Source organism: Pezoporus flaviventris, unplaced genomic scaffold (assembly GCF_033815535.1).
Source record: "Pezoporus flaviventris isolate CSIRO_AGI_PZ_B2104156 unplaced genomic scaffold, CSIRO_AGI_Pfla_v1 ptg000674l, whole genome shotgun sequence".
Classification (NCBI taxonomy): Eukaryota; Metazoa; Chordata; class Aves; order Psittaciformes; family Psittacidae; genus Pezoporus; species Pezoporus flaviventris.
In genome coordinates this window covers 1010-23533 of record NW_026893219.1, presented here as the reverse complement: position 1 = coordinate 23533, position 22524 = coordinate 1010, and the positions used below count along the sequence as shown (strand labels likewise).

At 63.4% G+C, this 22524-nt stretch overlaps 1 protein-coding gene across 1 annotated transcript; it reads right to left on the bottom strand.

Moving 5' to 3' along the window:
* Positions 1-487: 487 nt before the first annotated feature.
* Positions 488-21959, bottom strand: LOC133264158 (neurexin-2-like; the record flags this gene model as incomplete). The annotated part of the gene is made up of 8 exons (XM_061444089.1): positions 488-684; positions 5843-6000; positions 8513-8686; positions 10975-11165; positions 12623-13004; positions 14957-15076; positions 19356-19382; positions 21746-21959. Coding segments are annotated over 8 exons (1463 nt in total), but the record flags the coding sequence as incomplete, so codon positions are not given.
* Between the last annotated feature and the right edge of the window lie 565 nt (positions 21960-22524).

Sequence of the window (22524 nt, the reverse complement as noted above, 5' to 3'; positions counted from 1 at the left end):
GACGTCTCCATCTCCCCACAGACGCCTCCATCTCCCCATAGACGTCTCCATCTCCCCATAGATGTCTCCCTGTCCCTATGGACGCCTCCATCTCCCCATAGACGTCTCCATCTCCCCATAGATGTCTCCCTGTCCCTATGGACGTCTCCATCTCCTCATAGACGTCTCCATCTCCCCATAGATGTCTCCCTGTCCCTATGGATGCCTCCATCTCCCCATAGACGTCTCCATCTCCCCATAGATGTCTCCCTGTCCCTATGGACGTCTCCATCTCCTCATAGACGTCTCCATCTCCCCATAGATGTCTCCCTGTCCCTATGGACGCCTCCATCTCCCCATAGACGCCTCCATCTCCCCATAGATGTCTCCCTGTCCCCACGGACGCCTCCATCTCCCCATAGATGTCTCCCTGTCCCTATGGATGTCTCCATCTCCCCACGGACGCCTCCCTGTCCCCACGGGTGTCTGCGCGGCGCCCGCCCCTCACCGTGGTGTCCGCGGGTGAGCACCGGGGCGCGGGTTGATGGCGATGGGGACGCTGCGGTGCCGGCTGTGGAAGTGGTGCACGTGGTGGGTGCTCGAGAGGCTGGAGCTCACCCGCGCCGCGCCCGTGGGCGCCGCCAGCAGCGCCCCCAGCGCCAGCAGCGCCGCCGCCGGCCCCCCCACAACGCATGGGCTCAGAGGCTGCCCCCCATCCGGGGGGGGAGGGGGAACCCCGAAATGGGGGGGGGGAATGGGGGGTGGAACCCCGAAATGGGGGGGAGGGGGGGGAACCCCGAAATGGGGGAGAATGGGGGGGGGAATGGGGGGGAACCCCGAAATGGGGAGGGGGAATGGGGGTGGAACCCCGAAATGGGGAAGGGGGAGGGGGAACCCCGAAATGGGGAAGGGGGGGAATGGGGGGGGAACCCCGAAATGGGGAGGGGGGAATGGGGGGGACACCCCAAAGTGGGGTGAATGGGAGAGGGAGTGGGGGAATGAGGGGGGGGCAACAGCAAAGGGGGGTCAATGGGGGGGGGGAAATGAAGGGGGATGGGGGCAAGGGGGGATCAACCCCAAAGTGGGGTCAATGGGGTGTGGGGGAATGAGGGGGGGGCAACAGCAGAGGGGAGAAATGGGGGGGGGAACCCCAAAGTGGGGTCAATGGGAGAGGGGGTGGGGGGGAGAACAGCAAAGGGGGGTCAGTGGGAGAGGGGGGGACCCCAAAGTGGGGTCAATGGGGGAGGGAAATGGGGGGGGACCCCAAAGTGGGGTCAATGGGGGTGGGAGGAATGAGGGGGGGACCCCAAAGTGGGGTCAATGGGAGAGGGGGGAATGACGGGGGGACAACAGCAAAGGGGGGTCAATGGGGGGGAAATGGGGGGAACCCCAAAGTGGGGCCAATGGGGGGGGCAAATGAGGGGGGGACCCCAAAGTGGGGTCAATGGGAGAGGGGGGGGACAACAGCAAAGGGGGGTCAATGGGGGGGGACCCCAAAGTGGGGTCGGGGGGGGGGGATGAGGGGGGGGGGGCAACAGCAAAGGGGGGAAATGGGAGAGGGGGGAATGAGGGGGGGGAACAACAGCAAAGGGGGGTCAATGGGGGGGGGACCCCAAAGTGGGGTCAATGGAAGAGGGGGTGGGGGGAATGAGGGGGGGAGGGACAACAGCAAAGGGGGGGAAATGGGGGGGACCCCAACGTGGGGTCAGTGGGGGGGGGGGGAATGAGAGGGGGACCCCAAAGTGGGGTCAGTGAGAGAGGGGGTGGGGGGGGAATGAGGGGGGTGGGGGACAACAGCAAAGGGGGGTCAATGGGGGGGAAATGAGGGGGGATGGGGGGAAGGGGGGATCAACCCCAAAGTGGGGTGAATGGGGGGGGATAGGGGGGCAACCCCAAAGTGGGGTGAATGGGAGAGGGGGGGATGGAGGGGGGACCCCAAAGTGGGGTCGGGGGGGGGGGCAAAATGGGGGGGATGGAGGGAAGGGGGGGTCAACCCAAAGTGGGGTCAATGGGAGAGGGGGGACCCCGAAATGGGGGAGACAAGAGAGGGATCACCCCAAAACAGGGGGAGGATGGAAGGTGGGGGTCACCCCAAAGTGGGGTCAATGGGAGAGGGCTCACCCCAAAATGGGGGGGGAAAGAGGAGTTACCCCGAAATGGGGGGATGGAGGGAAAGGGGGGTCACCCCCAAAGTGGGGGGGAGAACGGGGACCCCGAAATGGGGGGGGGGGGGCAGAGGGAGAGGGGGATGGAGAAAGAGGAGGGTCCCCCAAAATGGGGTCAGTGGGTGAGGGGTTACCTTGAAATTAGGGGGGGTCACCCCCAAAGTGGGGGGGAAACGAGAACCCCAAAATGGGGGGGCTGGAGGAGATGGGGTCACCCCAAAATGGGGTCAATGGGAGAGGGGTGAACCCCAAAATAGGGGGGAGGCACTGAAAAGTTTTCACCCCAAAATGGGGGGGGGGACGACAGGGAGGGGGCTGCACCCCAAAACGGGGGGGGGGGGGGGAGCCTCACCCCCAAATGGGGGGGCAGTGACAGGAGGGGGCTGAGCCCCAAACTGGGGTTCAGGGGGGATGGGGGGGGGGGAAGCCCCAAATCCCTCAGTGCCAGGCCCGGGGTCACCCCACAAGGGCCGGGGGGGGGGGGGGTCCCCGAATCCTCCCGATGGGGGGGGGGGGGCAGAGTCACCCCAAAATGGGGCTGGGGGGGGGGACACGAATCCCACCCCTAGAACAGGGCTGAGGGGGCCCCCAATGGGGGTGCGGGGGGGGCAGCCCCCCCCTGCAGGCTCGGGGGGTCCCCGGGGGGTCCCGGCCCCCCCTGGGCTCTGGATCCCCCCCCCGGGGCTCAGCGCATGCGGGGGGGGGGGCGCGGGGGGGCCCCGGAGCGGGGGGGGGCCAGGGCGGGGGGGGGGGCGCGGGGGGGCTCAGAGGGGGTCGAGCATCGTCCGGGGGAAGGTTGGGGGGGGAGATGTGGGGCGGGGGGGGATGGAGGATGGGGGATGTGGGGCAGGGGGATGGGGAGGTGGGGAGATGGGGGAGATGGAGGATGCGGGGTGTGGGGCGGGGGATGCTGGGGGGGAGGCGGATGGGGGCTGTGGGGCAGGTGATGGGGATGTGGGGCTGGGGCTGGGGGGAGATGGGCCCGGGGAGATGGAGGATGCGGGATGTGGGGCGGGAGGATGCTCCGGGGCGGCGGATGGGGGATGTCGGGCGGGGGATGTGGGATGTGTGGATGCGGGATGTGGGGCGGAGGATGCGGGATGTGGGGCGGGGGATGCGGGATGTGGGGCGGGGGATGCTGTGGGGCGCGGATGGAGGGGTGCGGGGCTCGGTGGGGCGGGCGGGGATGAGGATGCGGATGGGGCCGGGAGGCGGAAGGGGGGGGGGGGGGGGGGGGGCTCTGGCCTGCGCGGCTCCGGCTGCGGCGCTGTGGGGCGCGGTGGGGCGCGGCGGTCGCTGGCGGTGGGGCGCGGTGGGGCGCGGGGCCGTGGGCGGCGGCGGCGGCGGCGGCTGCTGCAGCGGGAGGGGCGGGGGAGGGGGGAGGGGCGGGGGGGAGGGGCTGGCGGGGGGAGGGGCCACGGCCGGACCCACGAGGGGGAACTCGCGGCTGCCCCATAGAGACCCGTGGATGCCCCATAGACACGCATAGGGACCCATAGGCACTCATAGGTACCCATGGCATCCCCATAGAGACCCATGGCTGCCCCATAGAGACCCATAGGGAGCCATAGGGACCCACGGCTGCCCCATAGAGACCCGTGGATGCCCCATAGACACCCATAGGGACCCATAGGCACTCATAGGTACCCATGGCATCCCCATAGAGACCCACAGGGAGCCATAGGGACCCACATCTGCCCCATAGACACACATAGGGACCCATGGCTGCCCCATAGACACCCATAGGGACCTATAGGCACTCATAGGTACCCATGGCATCCCCATAGAGACCCACAGGGAGCCATAGGGACCCATGGCTGCCCCATAGAGACCCATAGGGAGCCATAGGGACCCACGGCTGCCCCATAGACACACAGAAGGACCCATAGGTGCCCCATAGAGACCCACAGGGAGCCATAGGGACCCATGACTGCCCCATAGAGACCCACAGGGAGACATAGGGACCCATGGCTGCCCCATAGACACACAGAGGGACCCATAGCTACCCCCTAGAGACCCACAGGGAGCCATAGGGACCCACATCTGCCTCATAGACACACATAGGGACCCATGGCTGCCCCATAGAGACCCAAAGGGATCCATAGGCACTCATAGGTACCCATGGCATCCCCCTAGAGACCCATAGGGAGCCATAGGGACCCGCGGCTGCCCCATAGACACACAGAGGGACCCATGGCTGCCCCATAGAGACCCACAGGGAGCCATAGGGACCCATGGCTGCCCCATAGAGACCCATAGAGTCCCATGGCTGCTCCATAGGGACCCACAGGGACCTATAGACACTCACAGCAGCCCCACAGAGTCCAACAGGGATCCGTAGACGCGCATGGCTGCCCCACAGAGACCCATAGAGACCTACTGCAGCCCCACAGACACCCATAGCATCCCCATAGAGACCTACAGGGACCCATAGAGACCCATAGGGACTCATAGGTACCCACAGCATCCCCATAGAGACCCACAGGGACTCATAGACACTCATAGAGACCCATGGCTGCCCCATAGAGACCTACAGCAGCCCCACAGAGACCCATAGCATCCCCATAGAGACCTACAGGGACCCACAGAGACCCATAGGCACTCACAGCAGCCCCATAGAGACCCATAGACTCTCATGGCAGCCCCATAGAGACCCACAGGGACTCATAGAGACCCATAGGCACTCACAGCAGCCCCATAGAGATCCACAGGCACTCATAGACACCCATAGAGACCCACGGCTGCCCCACAGAGACCCATAGCATCCCGATAGAGACCTACAGGGACCCCCAGAGACCCATAGGGACTCATAGGTACCCACGGCATCCCCATAGAGACTCACAGGGACTCATAGACACTCATAGAGACCCATGGCTGCCCCACAGAGACCCATAGAGACCTAGGGCAGCCCCACAGAGACCTATAGCATCCCCACAGAAACCTACAGGGACCCATAGAGACCCACAGAGACCCACGGCTGCCCCATAGAGACCCATAGAGACCTAGGGCAGCCCCACAGAAACCTACAGGGACCCATAGAGACTTACGGCAGCCCCACAGAGACCCACAGCATACCCACAGAGACCTACAGGGACCCATAGACCCACAGAGGCCCATGGCTGCCCCACAGAGACCCGCAGCATCCCTATAGAGACCTACAGGGACCCACAGAGACCCATAGAGACTTATGGCAGCCCCACAGAGACCCACAGCATCCCCATAGAGACCTACAGGGACCCATAGAGACCCATGGCTGCCCCATAGAGACCCAGGGCAGCCCCACAGAGACCCATAGCATCCCCACAGAAACCTACAGGGACCCATAGAGACCCACAGCTGCCCCATAGAGACCTAGGGCAGCCCCACAGAGACCCATAGCATCCCCAAAGAGACCCATAGCAGCCCCATAGAGACCTACAGGGACCCATAGAGCCCCACAGAGACCCATGGCTGCCCCACAGGGACCCACAGCAGCCCCATAGAGCCCCACAGAGACCCATGGCTGCCCCACGGGGACCCACAGCAGCCCCATAGAGACCTATGGCAGCCCCACAGAGACCCGTGGCTGCCCCATAGAGACCCACAGAGACCCACAGCTGACCCATAGAGACCTATGGCAGCCCCACAGAGACCCATAGCATCCCCATAGAGACCTACAGGGACCCACAGGGCCCCACGGCTGCCCCATAGAGCCCCACAGGGCCCCATAGGGCCCCACAGCGCCCTGGGCACTCACGCTCGGTGCAGCCGGGGCCGCCGTGCGCGGTCATGGAGCAGTCGCAGGTGAAGCCGTCCCATTGCTGCAGGCAGACCCCGTGGTGCGAGCAGGACTCCTCCGTGCACGTGGTGCTGGGGCCTGCGGCACCGGGGGAGTCACCCCCGGGCACCCCAATGTACCCCAATGTACCCCAATGTACCTCAATGCATCCCCCTTGCACCCCAATGCACCCCAATGCATCCCCCTGGCACCCAAATGCACCCCCGGGCACCCCAATGAATCCCCCTTGCACCCCAATGCACCCCAGTGCACCCCAGTGGACCCCAATGAATCCCCCTTGCACCCCAGTGCACCCCAATGCACCCCAATGCATCCCCCTTGCACCTCAATGCATCCCCCTTGCACCCCAGTGCATCCCCTGTGCACCCCTGTGCACCCCAATGCATGCCCCTTGCACCTCAATGCATCCCCCGGGCACCCCAGTGCACCCCAATGAATCCCCCTTGCACCCCAATGCACCCCAATGCACCCCAGTGCATCCCCCTTGCACCACAATGCATCCCAATGCACCCCAGTGAATCCCCTTGCACCCCAATGCATCCCCCTTGCACCTCAATGCATCCCCCTTGCACCCCAGTGCACCCGAATGCACCCGAATGCACCCCCATACACCCCAATGCATCCCCCTTGCACCCCAATGCACCCCAGTGCACCCCAATGTACCCCAATGCATCCCCCTTGCACCCCAATGCATCCCCACCGGCTCTTGTGCATCCCCGTGTGCCCCTGTGCACCCCAATGCACCCCCATACACCCCAATGCACCCCCCTTGCACCCCAATGCATCCCCGTGCACCCCAATGCACCCCCATGTGCATCCTTACACACCCCTGTGCACACCCAGGCACCCTCCTGTGCCCCCCCCCCGAGTGTCCCCATCCCCTTGGTGTCCCCCCCATTCCCCTGCCCCCCCCCCAGTGTCCCTGCTCCCCCCATCCCGGTGTCCCCCTGTATCCCCCCATCCCCACTGGGTCCCTGGTGTCCCCATCCCCTTGGTGCCCCCTTGTCCCTGGTCCCCCCCATCCCTCCATCCCCTGTATCCCCGCTGTCTCCATCCCACCCAGTCCCCCCCCATCCCTTGGTGCCCCCCATCCCCACCGTGTCCCCGCTCCCCCCTGCACCCCTGTGCCCCAATGTCCTCCCATCCCCACTGCGTTCCCCATCCCTGGTCCCCCCATCCCAACCCCATCCCCTGTATCCCCACTGTCTCCACCCCCCCAGTGCCCCCCATCCCCCGTGCCCCCCCCATCCCTCCACCCCCTCTATCCCCGCTGTCTCCATCTCTTGGTGCCCCATCCCCACCGTGCCCCTGCTACCCCCTATCCCATCCCCATCCCCTGTATCCCCGCTCTCTGCATCCCCCAAGTGCCCCCCACTTCCCTTAGTGCCCCCCATCCCCACCGTGCCCCTGCTCCCCACCTATCCCATCCCTCCATCCCCTGTATCCCCGCTGTCTCCACCCCCCCGTGCCCCCCCCATCCCCATCCCCACCCCCTGTATCCCCGCTGTCTCCATCCCTTGGTGCCCCCCAACCCTTGGTGCCCCCCATCCCCCGTGCCCCCCCCATCCCTCCACCCCCTGTATCCCCGCTGTCTCCACCCCCCCAGTGCCCCCCATCCCTTGGTGCCCCCCATCCCCCGCTCCCCCCCCATCCCTCCATCCCCTGTATCCCCGCTGTCTCCATCCCTTAGTGCCCCCCATCCCCACCGTGCCCCTGCTCCCCCCCATCCCATCCCCATCCCCTGTATCCCCGCTGTCTCCATCCCTTGGTGCCCCCCCATCCCCCCCCACATCCCCGCTGTCTCCATCCCTTGGTGCCCCCCATCCCCACCGTGCCCCTGCTCCCCACCTATCCCATCCCTCCACCCCCTGTATCCCCGCTGTCTCCACCCCCCCAGTGCCCCCCATCCCTTGGTGCCCCCCATCCCCCCCCACATCCCCGCTGTCTCCATCCCTTAGTGCCCCCCATCCCCACCGTGCCCCTGCTCCCCACCTATCCCATCCCTCCATCCCCTGTATCCCCGCTGTCTCCACCCCCCCAGTGCCCCCCATCCCTTGGTGCCCCCATCCCTTGGTGCCCCCCATCCCTTGGTGCCCCCCATCCCTCCATCCCCTGTATCCCCGCTGTCTCCATCTCTTGGTGCCCCCCATCCCCTGGTGCCCCCCATCCCTTGGTGCCCCCCATCCCTCCATCCCCTCTATCCCCGCTGTCTCCATCTCTTGGTGCCCCCCATCCCTTGGTGCCCCCCACATCCCCGCTGTCTCCATCTCTTGGTGCCCCCCATCCCCTGGTGCCCCCCATCCCTTGGTGCCCCCCATCCCTCCATCCCCTCTATCCCCGCTGTCTCCATCTCTTGGTGCCCCCCATCCCTTGGTGCCCCCCACATCCCCGCTGTCTCCATCTCTTGGTGCCCCCCATCCCTTGGTGCCCCCCACATCCCCGCTGTCTCCATCTCTTGGTGCCCCCCATCCCTTGGTGCCCCCCACATCCCCGCTGTCTCCATCTCTTGGTGCCCCCCATCCCTTGGTGCCCCCCACATCCCCGCTGTCTCCACCCCCCAGTGCCCCCCGTGTCCCCGCTCGCCCCTCACCGTCGCAGCCTCTCTGGACGTGCCCCACACGCTGCAGCGCGTCCCCGAGGAGATCGGGCAGGCGCCCGTTGAGGTCCAGGGAGGCCAAACAGCCCTGGAAGCCCCCGCGCGAGGCCACCAGCTTGGGCAGGCGGGCCAGCAGCGCCCGGCTCGCACCCCCGACGTAGAGCTCCCCTGGGGGGGGGGGACGGGACACGGGGACACCCATGGGTGCGGGCACCCAGCCCCAGGGAGAACCCCAGTGCACCCAGCGCTGCGCGTGGGATCACACATGGGGACCCCTCATCGGCAACATGGGTGCCATCAACACCCATGGGTACCCCTCATCCATCCCATGGGTGCCATCAACACCCTTAGGTACCCCTCATCCATCCCCATACATGGGATCACCCATGAGTACCCCTCATCGGCCACATGGGTGCCATCAACACCCATGGGTACCCCTCATCCATCCCATGGGTGCCATCAACACCCTTAGGTACCCCTCATCCATCCCCATACATGGGATCACCCATGGGTACCCCTCATCTGCCACATGGGCGCCATCAACACCCATGGGTACCCCTCATCCACCATATGGGTGCCATCAACACCCATGGGTACCCCTCATCCATCCCCATACACAGGATCACCCATGGGGACCCCTCATCGGCAACATGGGCGCCATCAACACCCTTAGGTACCCCTCATCCATCCCCATACATGGGATCACCCATGAGTACCCCTCATCGGCCACATGGGTGCCATCAACACCCGTAGGTACCCCTCATCCACCATATGGGTGCCATCAACACCCATGGGTACCCCTCATCCATCCCCATACATGGGATCACCCATGGGGACCCCTCATTGGCAACATGGGTCCCATCAACACCCATGGGTACCCCTCATCCATCCCCATACATGGGATCACCCATGAGTACCCCTCATCCATCCCATGGGTGCCATCAACACCCATGGGTACCCCTCATCCGCCACATGGGTGCCATCAACACCCATGGGTACCCCTCATCCATCCCCATACATGAGATCACCCATGGGGACCCCTCATTGGCAACATGGGTCCCATCAACACCCATGGGTACCCCTCATCCATCCCCATACATGGGATCACCCATGAGTACCCCTCATCCATCCCATGGGTGCCATCAACACCCATGGGTACCCCTCATCCGCCACATGGGTGCCATCAACACCCATGGGTACCCCTCATCCATCCCCATACATGGGATCACCCATGGGTACCCCTCATCGGCCACATGGGTGCCATCAACACCCTTGGGTACGCCTCATCCATCCCATGGGTGCCATCAACACCCATGGGTACCCCTCATCCATCCCATGGGTGCCATCAACACCCATGGGTACCCCTCATCGGCCATATGGGTGCCACCACTCACCCCATGGGTGCCATCAACACCCTTAGGTACCCCTCATCCATCCCCATACATGGGATCACCCATGGGTACCCCTCATCTGCCACATGGGTGCCATCAACACGCTTGGGTATCCCTCATCCATCTCATGGGTGCCATCAACACCCATGGGTACCCCCATGCATCCATCCCCATACATGGGATCACCCATGGGTACCCCTCATCTGCCACATGGGTGCCATAAACACCCTTGGGTACCCCCATGCATCCATCCCCATACATGGGATCACCCATGGGGACCCCTCATCTGCCACATGGGTGCCATCAACACCCATGGGTACCCCTCATCCACTCCATGGGTGCCATCAACACCCTTGGGTACCCCTCATCCACCCCATGGGTGCCATCCTTCACCCCTGGGTAACCCTCGCCCACCCCACAGCTGCCATCACGTCCCCATCATGCACCCTCTCCAACGGACATCACCAGTGGGTCCACCCCAGTCACCCTATGGGTGCCCCCATGCACCCAGCTCTATAGGGGCCACCCATGGGTGCCCCCACTCACGCCACGGTCCCACCCCATATTCACCCCAATGGGGGGGGGGTTGAGGTTCACCCATGGGTGCCCCCACCCCATACTGACCCCATTGTTTGGGGGGGGTGAGGTTCACCCATGGGTGCCCCCGCCCCATACTGACCCCATTGTTTGGGGGGGGTGAGGTTCACCCATGGGTGCCCCTGCCCCATATTGACCCCATTGATTTGGGGTGGGGTGCCCCCACCCCATAATGACCCCATTGATGGGGGGGGGAGGATCACCCATGGGTGCCCCCACCCCATATTGACCCCATTGTTGGGGGGGGGGGGGGGAGGTTCACCCATGGGTGCCCCCATCTCTCACCCCATATTGACTCCATTGTTGGGGGCGTTCACCCATGGGTGCCCCCACCCCATATTCACCCCATTGATTTGGGGTGGGGTGCCCCCACCCCATACTGATCCCATTGTTGGGGAGGGGGATGAGGTTCACCCATGGGTGCCCCCCCCTCCCCCCATATCCACCCCCTTGTTTTTGGGGTCTCACCCTTGAGGTCGAGGCTGCGCCCGGCCTGCCCGTGCTGGGTCACCGGGCGCCCGTCCACGCGCAGCGCGTGCACGGCGCCTCCGTCCCGGGCCACGGCCACCTCGTGCCAGCGGCCGTCGTGCAGCGGCGCCTCCGAGTTCCCCTTCATGAGCGAGGGGCCGTCCCCCAGGTCGAACACGTAATGGATGTACCTGGGGGGGCGGGGCATGGGGGAAAGGGGGAGGAGCCAATGGGAGACTGCCCCACTGCGTGGAGATGAGCATCCACAACCCATGGAGCTGAGCATCCTCATCCCATGGACCTGAGCATCCACATCCCATGGACCTGAGCATCCCCATCCCATGGACCTGAGCATCCACATCCCATGGAGCTGAGCATCCACATCCCATGGACCTGAGCATCCACATCCCATGGAGCTGAGCATCCCCATCCCATGGAGCTGAGCATCCCCATCCCATGGACCTGAGCATCCCCATCCCATGGACCTGAGCATCCCCATCCCATGGACCTGAGCATCCCCATCCCATGGACCTGAGCATCCCCATCCCATGGAGCTGAGCATCCCCATCCCATGGAGCTGAGCATCCCCATCCCATGGAGCTGAGCATCCCCATCCCATGGAGCTGAGCATCCCCATCCCATGGAGCTGAGCATCCCCATCCCATGGAGCTGAGCATCCCCATCCCATGGAGCTGAGCATCCCCATCCCATGGACCTGAGCATCCCCATCCCATGGACCTGAGCATCCCCATCCCATGGACCTGAGCATCCCCATCCCATGGACCTGAGCATCCCCATCCCATGGAGCTGAGCATCCCCATCCCATGGACCTGAGCATCCCCATCCCATGGAGCTGAGCATCCTCATCCCATGGAGCTGAACATCCGCATCCCATGGAGCTGAACATCCCCATCCCATGGACCTGAGCATCCACATCCCATGGAGCTGAGCATCCACATCCCATGGAGCTGAGCATCCACATCCCATGGAGCTGAGCATCCCCATCCCATGGACCTGAACATCCGCATCCCATGGAGCTGAACATCCCCATCCCATGGAGCTGAGCATCCCCATCCCATGGACCTGAGCATCCCCATCCCATGGAGCTGAGCATCCCCATCCCATGGAGCTGAGCATCCCCATCCCATGGAGCTGAGCATCCCCATCCCATGGACCTGAGCATCCCCATCCCCTGGAGCTGAGCATCCCCATCCCATGGACCTGAGCATCCCCATCCCATGGACCTGAGCATCCCCATCCCATGGACCTGAGCATCCCCATCCCATGGAGCTGAGCATCCCCATCCCATGGACCTGAGCATCCCCATCCCATGGAGCTGAGCATCCCCATCCCATGGACCTGAGCATCCCCATCCCATGGACCTGAGCATCCCCATCCCATGGACCTGAGCATCCCCATCCCATGGACCTGAGCATCCCCATCCCATGGACCTGAGCATCCCCATCCCATGGAGCTGAGCATCCCCATCCCATGGACCTGAGCATCCGCATCCCATGGACCTGAGCATCCCCATCCCATGGACCTGAGCATCCCCATCCCGTGGCCCCCTCCCCACCCCCATGGATGGTCCTAATGAGGTTGCGGAGGTCCCCGAGGCGCCCAGGAGCCCCTGCAGCCTCCTCCTCACCCCTTCACCAGCTCCACCACCAGGAAGTCGTTGCCGTTGCCGCTGTTGAAGAGGATGAGGCCGTCGGGCGCCGTGGTCTTGAACTGGAAGAAGAGGTGCATGGAGGAGTAGGCCTGGAGCGTGGCCAGCGCCACGTAGGACCCGCGCCCGCGGAAGGCCACCGGGTCGGCCACGATGGTGCGGCGGCCGAAGCGGGCGTTGAGCTCGCAGGAGCTGATGTCGCCGTTCTTGCAGAGGTCCAGGTAGGGCTGCCCGTTGAAGAGGAGCCCGCTGAGGTGGCCCAGGAAGTTGGAGGGCACCACGGCCAGGAAGCGCCGCTCCGTCACGATGCCCGTCTCGATGTTGTGGTACTCGAGGCGGACGTGGGAGCCCGACATCTGACCTGTGGGGATGGGGGGGGCAGCGGGGACAGGGGGGTGACCCCGGGTACCGCCTCCAAAGGGAGACACGGCCCCATGGAGGTGGGCATCCGTAACACAAGGACGTGAGCATCCACATCCCATGGACCGGAGCATCCTCATCCCATGGACCTGAGCATCCTCATCCCATGGACCTGAGCATCCCCATCCCATGGACCTGAGCATCCTCATCCCATGGAGCTGAACATCCCCATCCCATGGAGCTGAACATCCCCATCCCATGGACCTGAACATCACCATCTCATGGACCTGAACATCCCCATCCCATGGACCTGAGCATCCTCATCCCATTGACCTGAGCATCCACATCCCATGGAGCTGAGCATCCACATCCCATAGACCTGAGCATCCACATCCCATGGACCTGAGCATCCCCATCCCATGGAGCTGACCATGCACATGCCGTGGAGCTGAGCATCCTCATCCCATGGACCCGAGCATCCCCATCCCATGGACCTGAGCATCCTCATCCCATGGAGCTGAGCATCCACATCCCATGGACCTGAGCATCCCCATCCCATGGACTGAACATCCCCATCCCATGGACCTGAGCATCCACATCCCATGGACCTGAGCATCCACATCCCATGGACCTGAGCATCCCCATCCCATGGACCTGAGCATCCTCATCCCATGGAGCTGAGCATCCCCATCCCATGGAGCTGAGCATCCACATCCCATGGACTGAACATCCCCATCCCATGGACCTTAGCATCCCCATCCCATGGACCTGAGCATCCCCATCCCATGGAGCTGAGCATCCCCATCCCATGGAGCTGAGCATCCTCATCCCATGGACCTGAGCATCCCCATCCCATGGACCTGAGCATCCTCATCCCATGGAGCTGAACATCCCCATCCCATGGAGCTGAACATCCCCATCCCATGGACCTGAACATCACCATCTCATGGACCTGAACATCCCCATCCCATGGACCTGAGCATCCTCATCCCATTGACCTGAGCATCCACATCCCATGGAGCTGAGCATCCACATCCCATAGACCTGAGCATCCACATCCCATGGACCTGAGCATCCCCATCCCATGGAGCTGACCATGCACATGCCGTGGAGCTGAGCATCCTCATCCCATGGACCCGAGCATCCCCATCCCATGGACCTGAGCATCCTCATCCCATGGAGCTGAGCATCCACATCCCATGGACTGAACATCCCCATCCCATGGACCTGAGCATCCACATCCCATGGACCTGAGCATCCCCATCCCATGGACCTGAGCATCCACATCCCATGGACCTGAGCATCCCCATCCCATGGACCTGAGCATCCTCATCCCATGGAGCTGAGCATCCCCATCCCATGGAGCTGAGCATCCCCATCCCATGGACCTGAGCATCCCCATCCCCTGGAGCTGAGCATCCCCATCCCATGGACCTGAACATCCCCATCCCATGGACCGGAGCATCCCCATCCCATGGACCTGAGCATCCCCATCCCATGGACCTGAGCATCCCCATCCCATGGACCTGAGCATCCCCATCCCCTGGACCTGAACATCCACATCCCATGGACCTGAGCATCCCCATCCCATGGAGCTGAGCATCCCCATCCCATGGACCTGAGCATCCCCATCCTATGGACCTGAGCATCCTCATCCCATGGACCTGAGCATCCCCATCCCATGGACCTGAGCATCCCCGTCCCCTGGAGCTGAGCATCCCCATCCCATGGACCTGAGCATCCCCATCCCATGGACCTGAACATCCCCATCCCATGGACCTGAGCATCCCCGTCCCCTGGAGCTGAGCATCCACATCCCCTGGAGCTGAGCATCCACATCCCCTGGAGCTGAGCATCCCCACGCCGTGGACCAGAGCACCCATGACCAAGCACCCTCATCCTCCTGCACTGCCCCCCCCATCCCCGTGCCCCCGTGTCCCGGTGCCCGCGCACCTTCAACGGTGACGTTGTCGACGGAGAGCTGGAGGCTGCGCCCGCGCCGCAGCACCCGCACCGAGTGCCACTCGTTGTCATCCAGCTTCTGCCCCGCAAAGAGCGTCTCGGGGCCCTTGCCTGGGGGGGACGGGGCACAGCGTGATGGGGACATGGGGACAGCGTGATGGGGGACATGGGGACAGTGTGATGGGGGACATGGGACATGGGGACAGCGTGATGGGGACATGGGGACAGTGTGATGGGGGACATGGGACATGGGGACAGCGTGATGGGGGACATGGGACATGGAGCACAGCGTGATGGGGACATGGGGACAGCGTGATGGGGGACATGGGGACAGCATGATGGGGGACATGGGACATGGAGCACAGCGTGATGGGGGACATGGAACATGGAGCACAGCGTGATGGGGACATGGGGACAGCGTGATGGGGGACATGGGACATGGAGCACAGCGTGATGGGGACATGGGGACAGCGTGATGGGGGACATGGGGACAGCGTGATGGGGGACACGGGACATGGGGACAGCGTGATGGGGGGCATGGGACATGGGGCACAGCGTGATGGGGGACATGGGGAGAGAGTGATGGGGGACATGGGGCACAGCGTGATGGGGACATGGGGACAGCGTGATGTGGGACATGGGGACAGCGTGATGGGGGACATGGGGAGAGCATGATGGGGGACATGGGGCACAGCGTGATGGGGGACATGGGGAGAGCATGATGGGGGACATGGGACATGGGGACAGTGTGATGGGGGACATGGGGAGAGCGTGATGTGGGACATGGGACATGGGGACAGCGTGATGTGGGACATGGGACATGGGGACAGCGTGATGGGGGACATGGGGAGAGCGTGATGTGGGACATGGGACATGGGGACAGCGTGATGGGGGACATGGGGGACAGCATGACAGGGGATATGGGGGACAGTGTGACAGGGGACATTGGACATGGGGCACAGGGACATTGGACAATGGGATATGGGACACAGGGATACCAGGGCAATGGGATATGGGACACTGGGACATCGGGACAATGGGATATGGGACACTGGGACACCGGGACAATGGGATATGGGACACAGGGATACCAGGGCAATGGGATATGGGACACTGGGACACCGGGACAATGGGATATGGGACACTGGGACACCGGGACAATGGGACATCAAGACACTGGGAACAGCTGGGTGACACTGGGCACTGATGGGTGACACCGGGTGACACTGGGCACTGATGGGTGACACTGGGTGACACAGGGCACTGATGGGTGACACCATGCACACAACTCCAAGCCCTCCATGCAACCCCCATGCACCCCCCCCGCTAAAGAAACAGCGTGCACACGCGTGTGCTCCCCTTCATGCCATGTACACACACACAGGGGCACACACATGGACACACACACGTGTACACACACACATGTGTACACACGCACATGTACATACACACGTACACACACATACACACGTATACACACACGTGTACACACACACATGTACACACACACACACACCCGTGCACCCGCCAGGGGACACGGGGCAGGGCTGTGACCCCACACGTGTCCACACGGCTCACGTGCACGTGTGTGCATGCCCCCAGGTGTGTGTGTGGGCAGGGCTGCAACACGTGGCGGTGCTCAGCTCTGGCGTGTGGCAGCGCACACGCGTGTGCACCCATCTACACGCGTGTGCACCCATGGGCGTGCGTATGCACCCATGTACACGTGTGTGCACCCATGTACACGCATGTGCACCCGTGGGCGTGGGCGTGCACCCATGTACATGCGTGTGCACCCATGTACACGCATGTGCACCCATGTACACACATGTGCACCCGTGGGCGTGCGTCTGCACCCATGTACACGCATGTGCACCCATGTACACGCATGTGCACCCGTGGGCGTGCGTCTGCACCCATGTACACACGCATGTGCACCCATGTACACGCGTGTGGACCCATGTACACACATGTGGACCCATGTACACACATGTGCACCCATGTACACGCATCTGCACTCGTACACGCGTGTGCACCCATGTACACACATGTGGACCCATGTACACACATGTGCACCCATGTACACGCATCTGCACTCGTACACGCGTGTGCACCCATGTACACACATGTGCACCCATGTACACACGTGTGCACCCATGTACACGCATCTGCACTCGTACACGCGTGTGCACCCATGTACACACATGTGCACCCATATACACACGTGTGCACCCCTGGGCGTGCGCGTGCACAGCCATAGCGTGTCCCATGTGTGCACACTTGGCACCGGGGGGGGGCAGGGGGGGGCTCGCCTGGGTCCCCCTTGCATGGGGGGGGGGGGGGGCTCATCCTGGTGCATGAGGACCCCCCCGTTCCTCACACACACTCGTGAGTCCCACCCCTATGGGCACCGGGGGGGGGCGTCAGCCATATAGGGGATCTGGTTTTGGGGGGTCACCCCATAGGGGACCCGGTTTTGGGGGGTCACCCCTATAGGGGATCCGGTTTTGGGGGGGTCACCCCATAGGGGATCTGGTTTTGGGGGGTCACCCCATAGGGGATCTGGTTTTGGGGGGTCACCCCATAGGGGATCTGGTTTTGGGGGGTCACCCCATAGGGGACCCGGTTTTGGGGGGTCACCCCTATAGGGAATCCGGTTTTGGGGGGGTCACCCCATAGGGGATCTGGTTTTGGGGGGTCACCCCATAGGGGATCCGGTTTTGGGGGGTCACCCCTATAGGGAATCCGGTTTTGGGGGGGTCACCCCATAGGGGATCCGGTTTTGGGGGGTCACCCCTATAGGGAATCAGGTTTTGGGGGGGTCACCCCATAGGGGATCTGGTTTTGGGGGGTCACCCCATAGGGGATCCGGTTTTGGGGGGTCACCCCTATAGGGAATCCGGTTTTGGGGGGGTCACCCCATAGGGGATCTGGTTTTGGGGGGTCACCCCATAGGGGACCCGGTTTTGGGGGGGTCACCCCATAGGGGACCCGGTTTTGGGGGGTCATCCCTATAGGGGATCCGGTTTTGGGGGGGTCACCCCATAGGGGACCCGGTTTTGGGGGGTCATCCCTATAGGGAATCCGGTTTTGGGGGGGTCACCCCATAGGGGATCTGGTTTTGGGGGGTCACCCCATAGGGGACCCGGTTTTGGGGGGGTCACCCCATAGGGGACCCGGTTTTGGGGGGTCATCCCTATAGGGGATCCGGTTTTGGGGGGGTCACCCCATAGGGGACCCGGTTTTGGGGGGTCATCCCTATAGGGGATCTGGTTTTGGGGGGTCACCCCTATAGGGAATCCGGTTTTGGGGGTTCAGCCCCTTTATGAACGGGGCTTAAAGCCCCTATAGGGGAGCCAGGGGGACCCAGGCATTGAGGGGGTTCACCCTATAGGGGACCCTGTTTTGAGGGGGTCACCCTTATAGGGGATCCAGTTTGGGGGGGACCTCAGCGCCTTTATGAAGGGGGGTTCAGCCCTTATCAGGGAGCCAGGGGGACCCAGGCGTTGGGGGGTTCATCCTATAGGGGACCCTGTTTTGGGGGTACACCTCTATAGGGGACCCGGTTTTGGCGGTTCAGCCCCTTTATGAAGGGGGGGTCAGCCCCTATTGGGGAGCAAGGGGGACCCAGGTGTTTGGGGGGGTCACCGTATGGGGGATCCGGTTTTGGTTGGGTTTCACCCCATAGGGGACCCGGTTTTGGGGGGTTTCACCCTATAGGGGACCCGGTTTTGATTGGGTTTCACCCTATAGGGGACCCGGTTTTGGTTGGGTTTCACCCCATAGGGGACCCGGTTTTGATTGGGTTTCACCCCATAGGGGACCCGGTTCTGGTTGGGTTTCACCCTATAGGGGACCCGGTTTTGGTTGGGTTTCACCCCATAGGGGACCCGGTTTTGGTTGGGTTTCACCCTATAGGGGACCCGGTTTTGATTGGGTTTCACCCTATAGGGGACCCGGTTCTGGTGGTGTCACCCCCATAGGGGACCCCGGTTCTGGTTGGGTTTCACCCCATAGGGGACCCGTTTTTGGGGTGTTTCACCCTATAGGGGACCCGGTTTTGATTGGGTTTCACCCTATAGGGGACCCGGTTTTGGTTGGGTTTCACCCTATAGGGGACCCGGTTTTGATTGGGTTTCACCCCATAGGGGACCCGGTTCTGGTTGTGTTTCACCCTATAGGGACCCGGTTTTGGTTGGGTTTCACCCTATAGGGGACCCGGTTTTGATTGGGTTTCACCCCATAGGGGACCCGGTTCTGGTTGGGTTTCACCCCATAGGGGACCCGTTTTTGGGGTGTTTCACCCTATAGGGACCCGGTTCTGGTGGTGTCACCCCCATAGGGCCCGGGGGGACCCATGCGCTGGGTGCCCCCGGGGTCCCGCACTTACTGGGGTTGCAGCCCACGCGCACGCAGTCTGGGGAGAGAAGAGCAGCGGGATCAGCCCTTCGGAGGCACCGGAGCCAGCGGAGCCTGCGCCCCGGGGACGAGCGGCCGGGACCAGGGGCCAGCGGGAATGGGGCCGGGATGCGGTGGGAATGGGATTAGACTGGGAGGGGACGGGTTTGGGATCAAGGAGGGGGTTGTACTGGGATGGGATGGGATGGGATGGGATGGGATGGGATGGGATGGGATGGATGGGATGGATGGGATGGGATGGATGGGAGGGATGGGATGGATGGGACGGGAGGTGATGGATGAGAGGGGATGGGATGGGATGGATGGGATGGATGGGATGGGATGGGGATGGGGATGGGATGGGATGGGGATGGGGATGGGGATGGGATGGGATGGGATGGATGGATGGGTTGGGATGGGATGGGATGGGATGGGATGGGATGGGATGGATGGGATGGATGGGATGGGTGGGGATGGATGAGAGGGGATGGGATGGGATGGATGGGATGGGATGGGATGGGATGGGCATGGGGACAGGATGGGGATGGGGATGGGGATGGTGGGGATGGGATGGGATGGATGGATGGGTTGGGATGGGTGGGGATGGGATGGGATGGGATGGGATGGGATGGATGGGATGGGATGGGTGGGGATGGGTTGGGATGGGATGGGATGGGTTGGGATGGACGGATGGATGGGATGGGATGGGATGGGATGGGATGGGATGGGATGGGATGGATGGGTTGGGATGGACGGATGGATGGGGATGGGATTTGATGGGATGGGATGGGATGGGATGGGATGGGATGGGATGGGATGGGATGGATGGATGGATGGGGATGGGATGGGGTTCGGATGGATGGATGGATGGGATGGGATGGATGGATGGATGGATGGGATGGGTTCGGATGGATGGATGGATGGGATGGGATGGGATGGATTGGATGGATAGATGGGTTGGGATGGGTTGGGATGGGATGGACAGGTGGGATGGGATGGGAGGAAATGGGGATGGGATGGGGTGGGAGAGGATAGGATGGGATGGATGGGATGGGATGGGATGGATTGGATGGGATGGGATGGGATGGATTGGATGGGATGAGATGGAAGGGAATGGGATGGAATGGGGTGAGAGGGGATGGGATGGGTGGGATGGGATGGATTGGATGGATGGATGGGTGGGATGAGATGGAAGGTAATAGGATGGTATGGCGGGTGGATGGGATGGGATGGGATGGGAGGGGATGGATGGGATGGGATGGGATGGGAGGGGAGGGGAGGGGAGGGGATGGGATGGGATGGGATGGGATGGGATGGGAGGGGATGGGATGGATGGGATGGATGAGATGGAAGGGAATGGAATGGGATGGCCGGGTGGGATGAGATGGAAGGGAATAGGATGGCATGGATGGGTGGGATGGGAGGGAATGGGATGGGATAGGGTGGGGGTGGGGTGGGGTGGGAGGGGACAGGATGGGATGAATGGGATGGGATGGCCGGGTGGGATGATATGGAAGGGAATAGGATGGCATGGACAGGGTGGGATGGGATGGATGGGATGGGATGGGATGGGATGGGATGGGATGGGATAGACGGGTGGGATGGGAGGGAATGGGATGAGATGGGAGAGAATGAGATGGGATGGGGTGTTAGGGGATGGATGGGTGGGATGGGGATGGGATGGGGATGGGATGGGATAGGGTGGGGTGGGGTGGGAGGGGACAGGATGGGATGAATGGGATGGGATGGCCCGGGTGGGATGATATGGAAGGGAATAGGATGGCATGGACAGGTGGGATGGGATGGGATGGGATGGGATGGGATAGACGGGTGGGATGGGAGGGAATGGTATGAGATGGGAGGGAATGAGATGGGATGGGGTGTTAGGGGATGGACGGGTGGGATGGGGATGGGATGGGAGCAGCACTGGGCTGTGCTGGGAGTGGGGGGCTCAGGGTATTGGTGGCCCCCCAGGGGGGTCCCGGCCTTAGCAGGGCCCAGCCCAGCGGATCCAGGGGGATCCCAATGGGATCCGGAGCTGGGCCCCTCCTCGTCAACCGCTGGGGGCAGGGGTGGGGGGGGCACACGCGCTGGGACCGGGGTGACCCCAAACCACAGCGGGGTCCCCAATGAAGGGGGGATCCCCAACCCCATGGAGGGGGTGTGGGGGGGGGGGGGTCCCAGCGCCGAGCCCCCAAGTGGCAGCGGGGGGGAGGTCCCGAAGAACCAAAACCCGGGGGGGGGGAAAACAGGACCCGACGGGGGCACAACGGGGATGGAAGAACCAGATCCATCTCCCCCCCCCTTTCTCCCCTCCTCTCCCCATTGGGGTCCCGGGTGTGGGCTCAGGGGGTCCCTTTGGGTGCCGGGTGCGGAGCTCACCCAGGTTCACCGTGAGCTTCATGCGGGCTCCATCCAGCTCCAGGCGCAGGGTGTCCGCCGAGTGCCGGGACGTGGTGGCCAGGACCAGCCCGTAGGCGCGGGGGGACATGAAGCGAACGGCCACGTCCTCGGCCTCGCTCTGCGCCGTGCCCGGCACCAGCACCTTCAGGTACATGCTGCCGTCGTAGCTCAGCACCGCCGCCTCTGTGGGGCAGCGACGGAGCCGTCATCGGGAGCGCCCCACACGCACACGTCGGGGCACCCGGAGCGGAGGAGATGGGGCTTTAGGGGGGTTCTCTCGCACCGGGGGACGGGGATGGCACCGCGGGGTCTGGGGGTCCACATAGAGACAAGGGGGCAATGAGGGGTGGGGGGGGGCCCCCCGGGGGGGGGGGAGTTGGTCCGATGTGTTTAGGGGGGAGACGTGGTTGTGGGGCACCCAGGGGTGTGGGGACCCCATAAAGGGAGGGGGTCACCCGTGGGGGGGACGGGACGGGACACTGCAGTGTCTGGGGGTCCCCATAGAGACAAGGGGGGCAATGAGGGGTGGGGGAGGCCCCCCGGGGGGGGGGAGTTGGTCCAATGTATTTGGGGGGGTGGGGGAGACGTGGTTGTGGGGCACTTAGGGGTGTGGGGGCCCCCGGGGGGGGGAGTTGGTCCGATGTATTTGGGGGGGGGAGACGTGGTTGTGGGGCACTCAGGGGTGTGGGGGTCCCCCGGGGGGGAGTTGGTCCGATGTATTTGGGGGGGTGGGGGAGACGTGGGTTGTGGGGCACTCA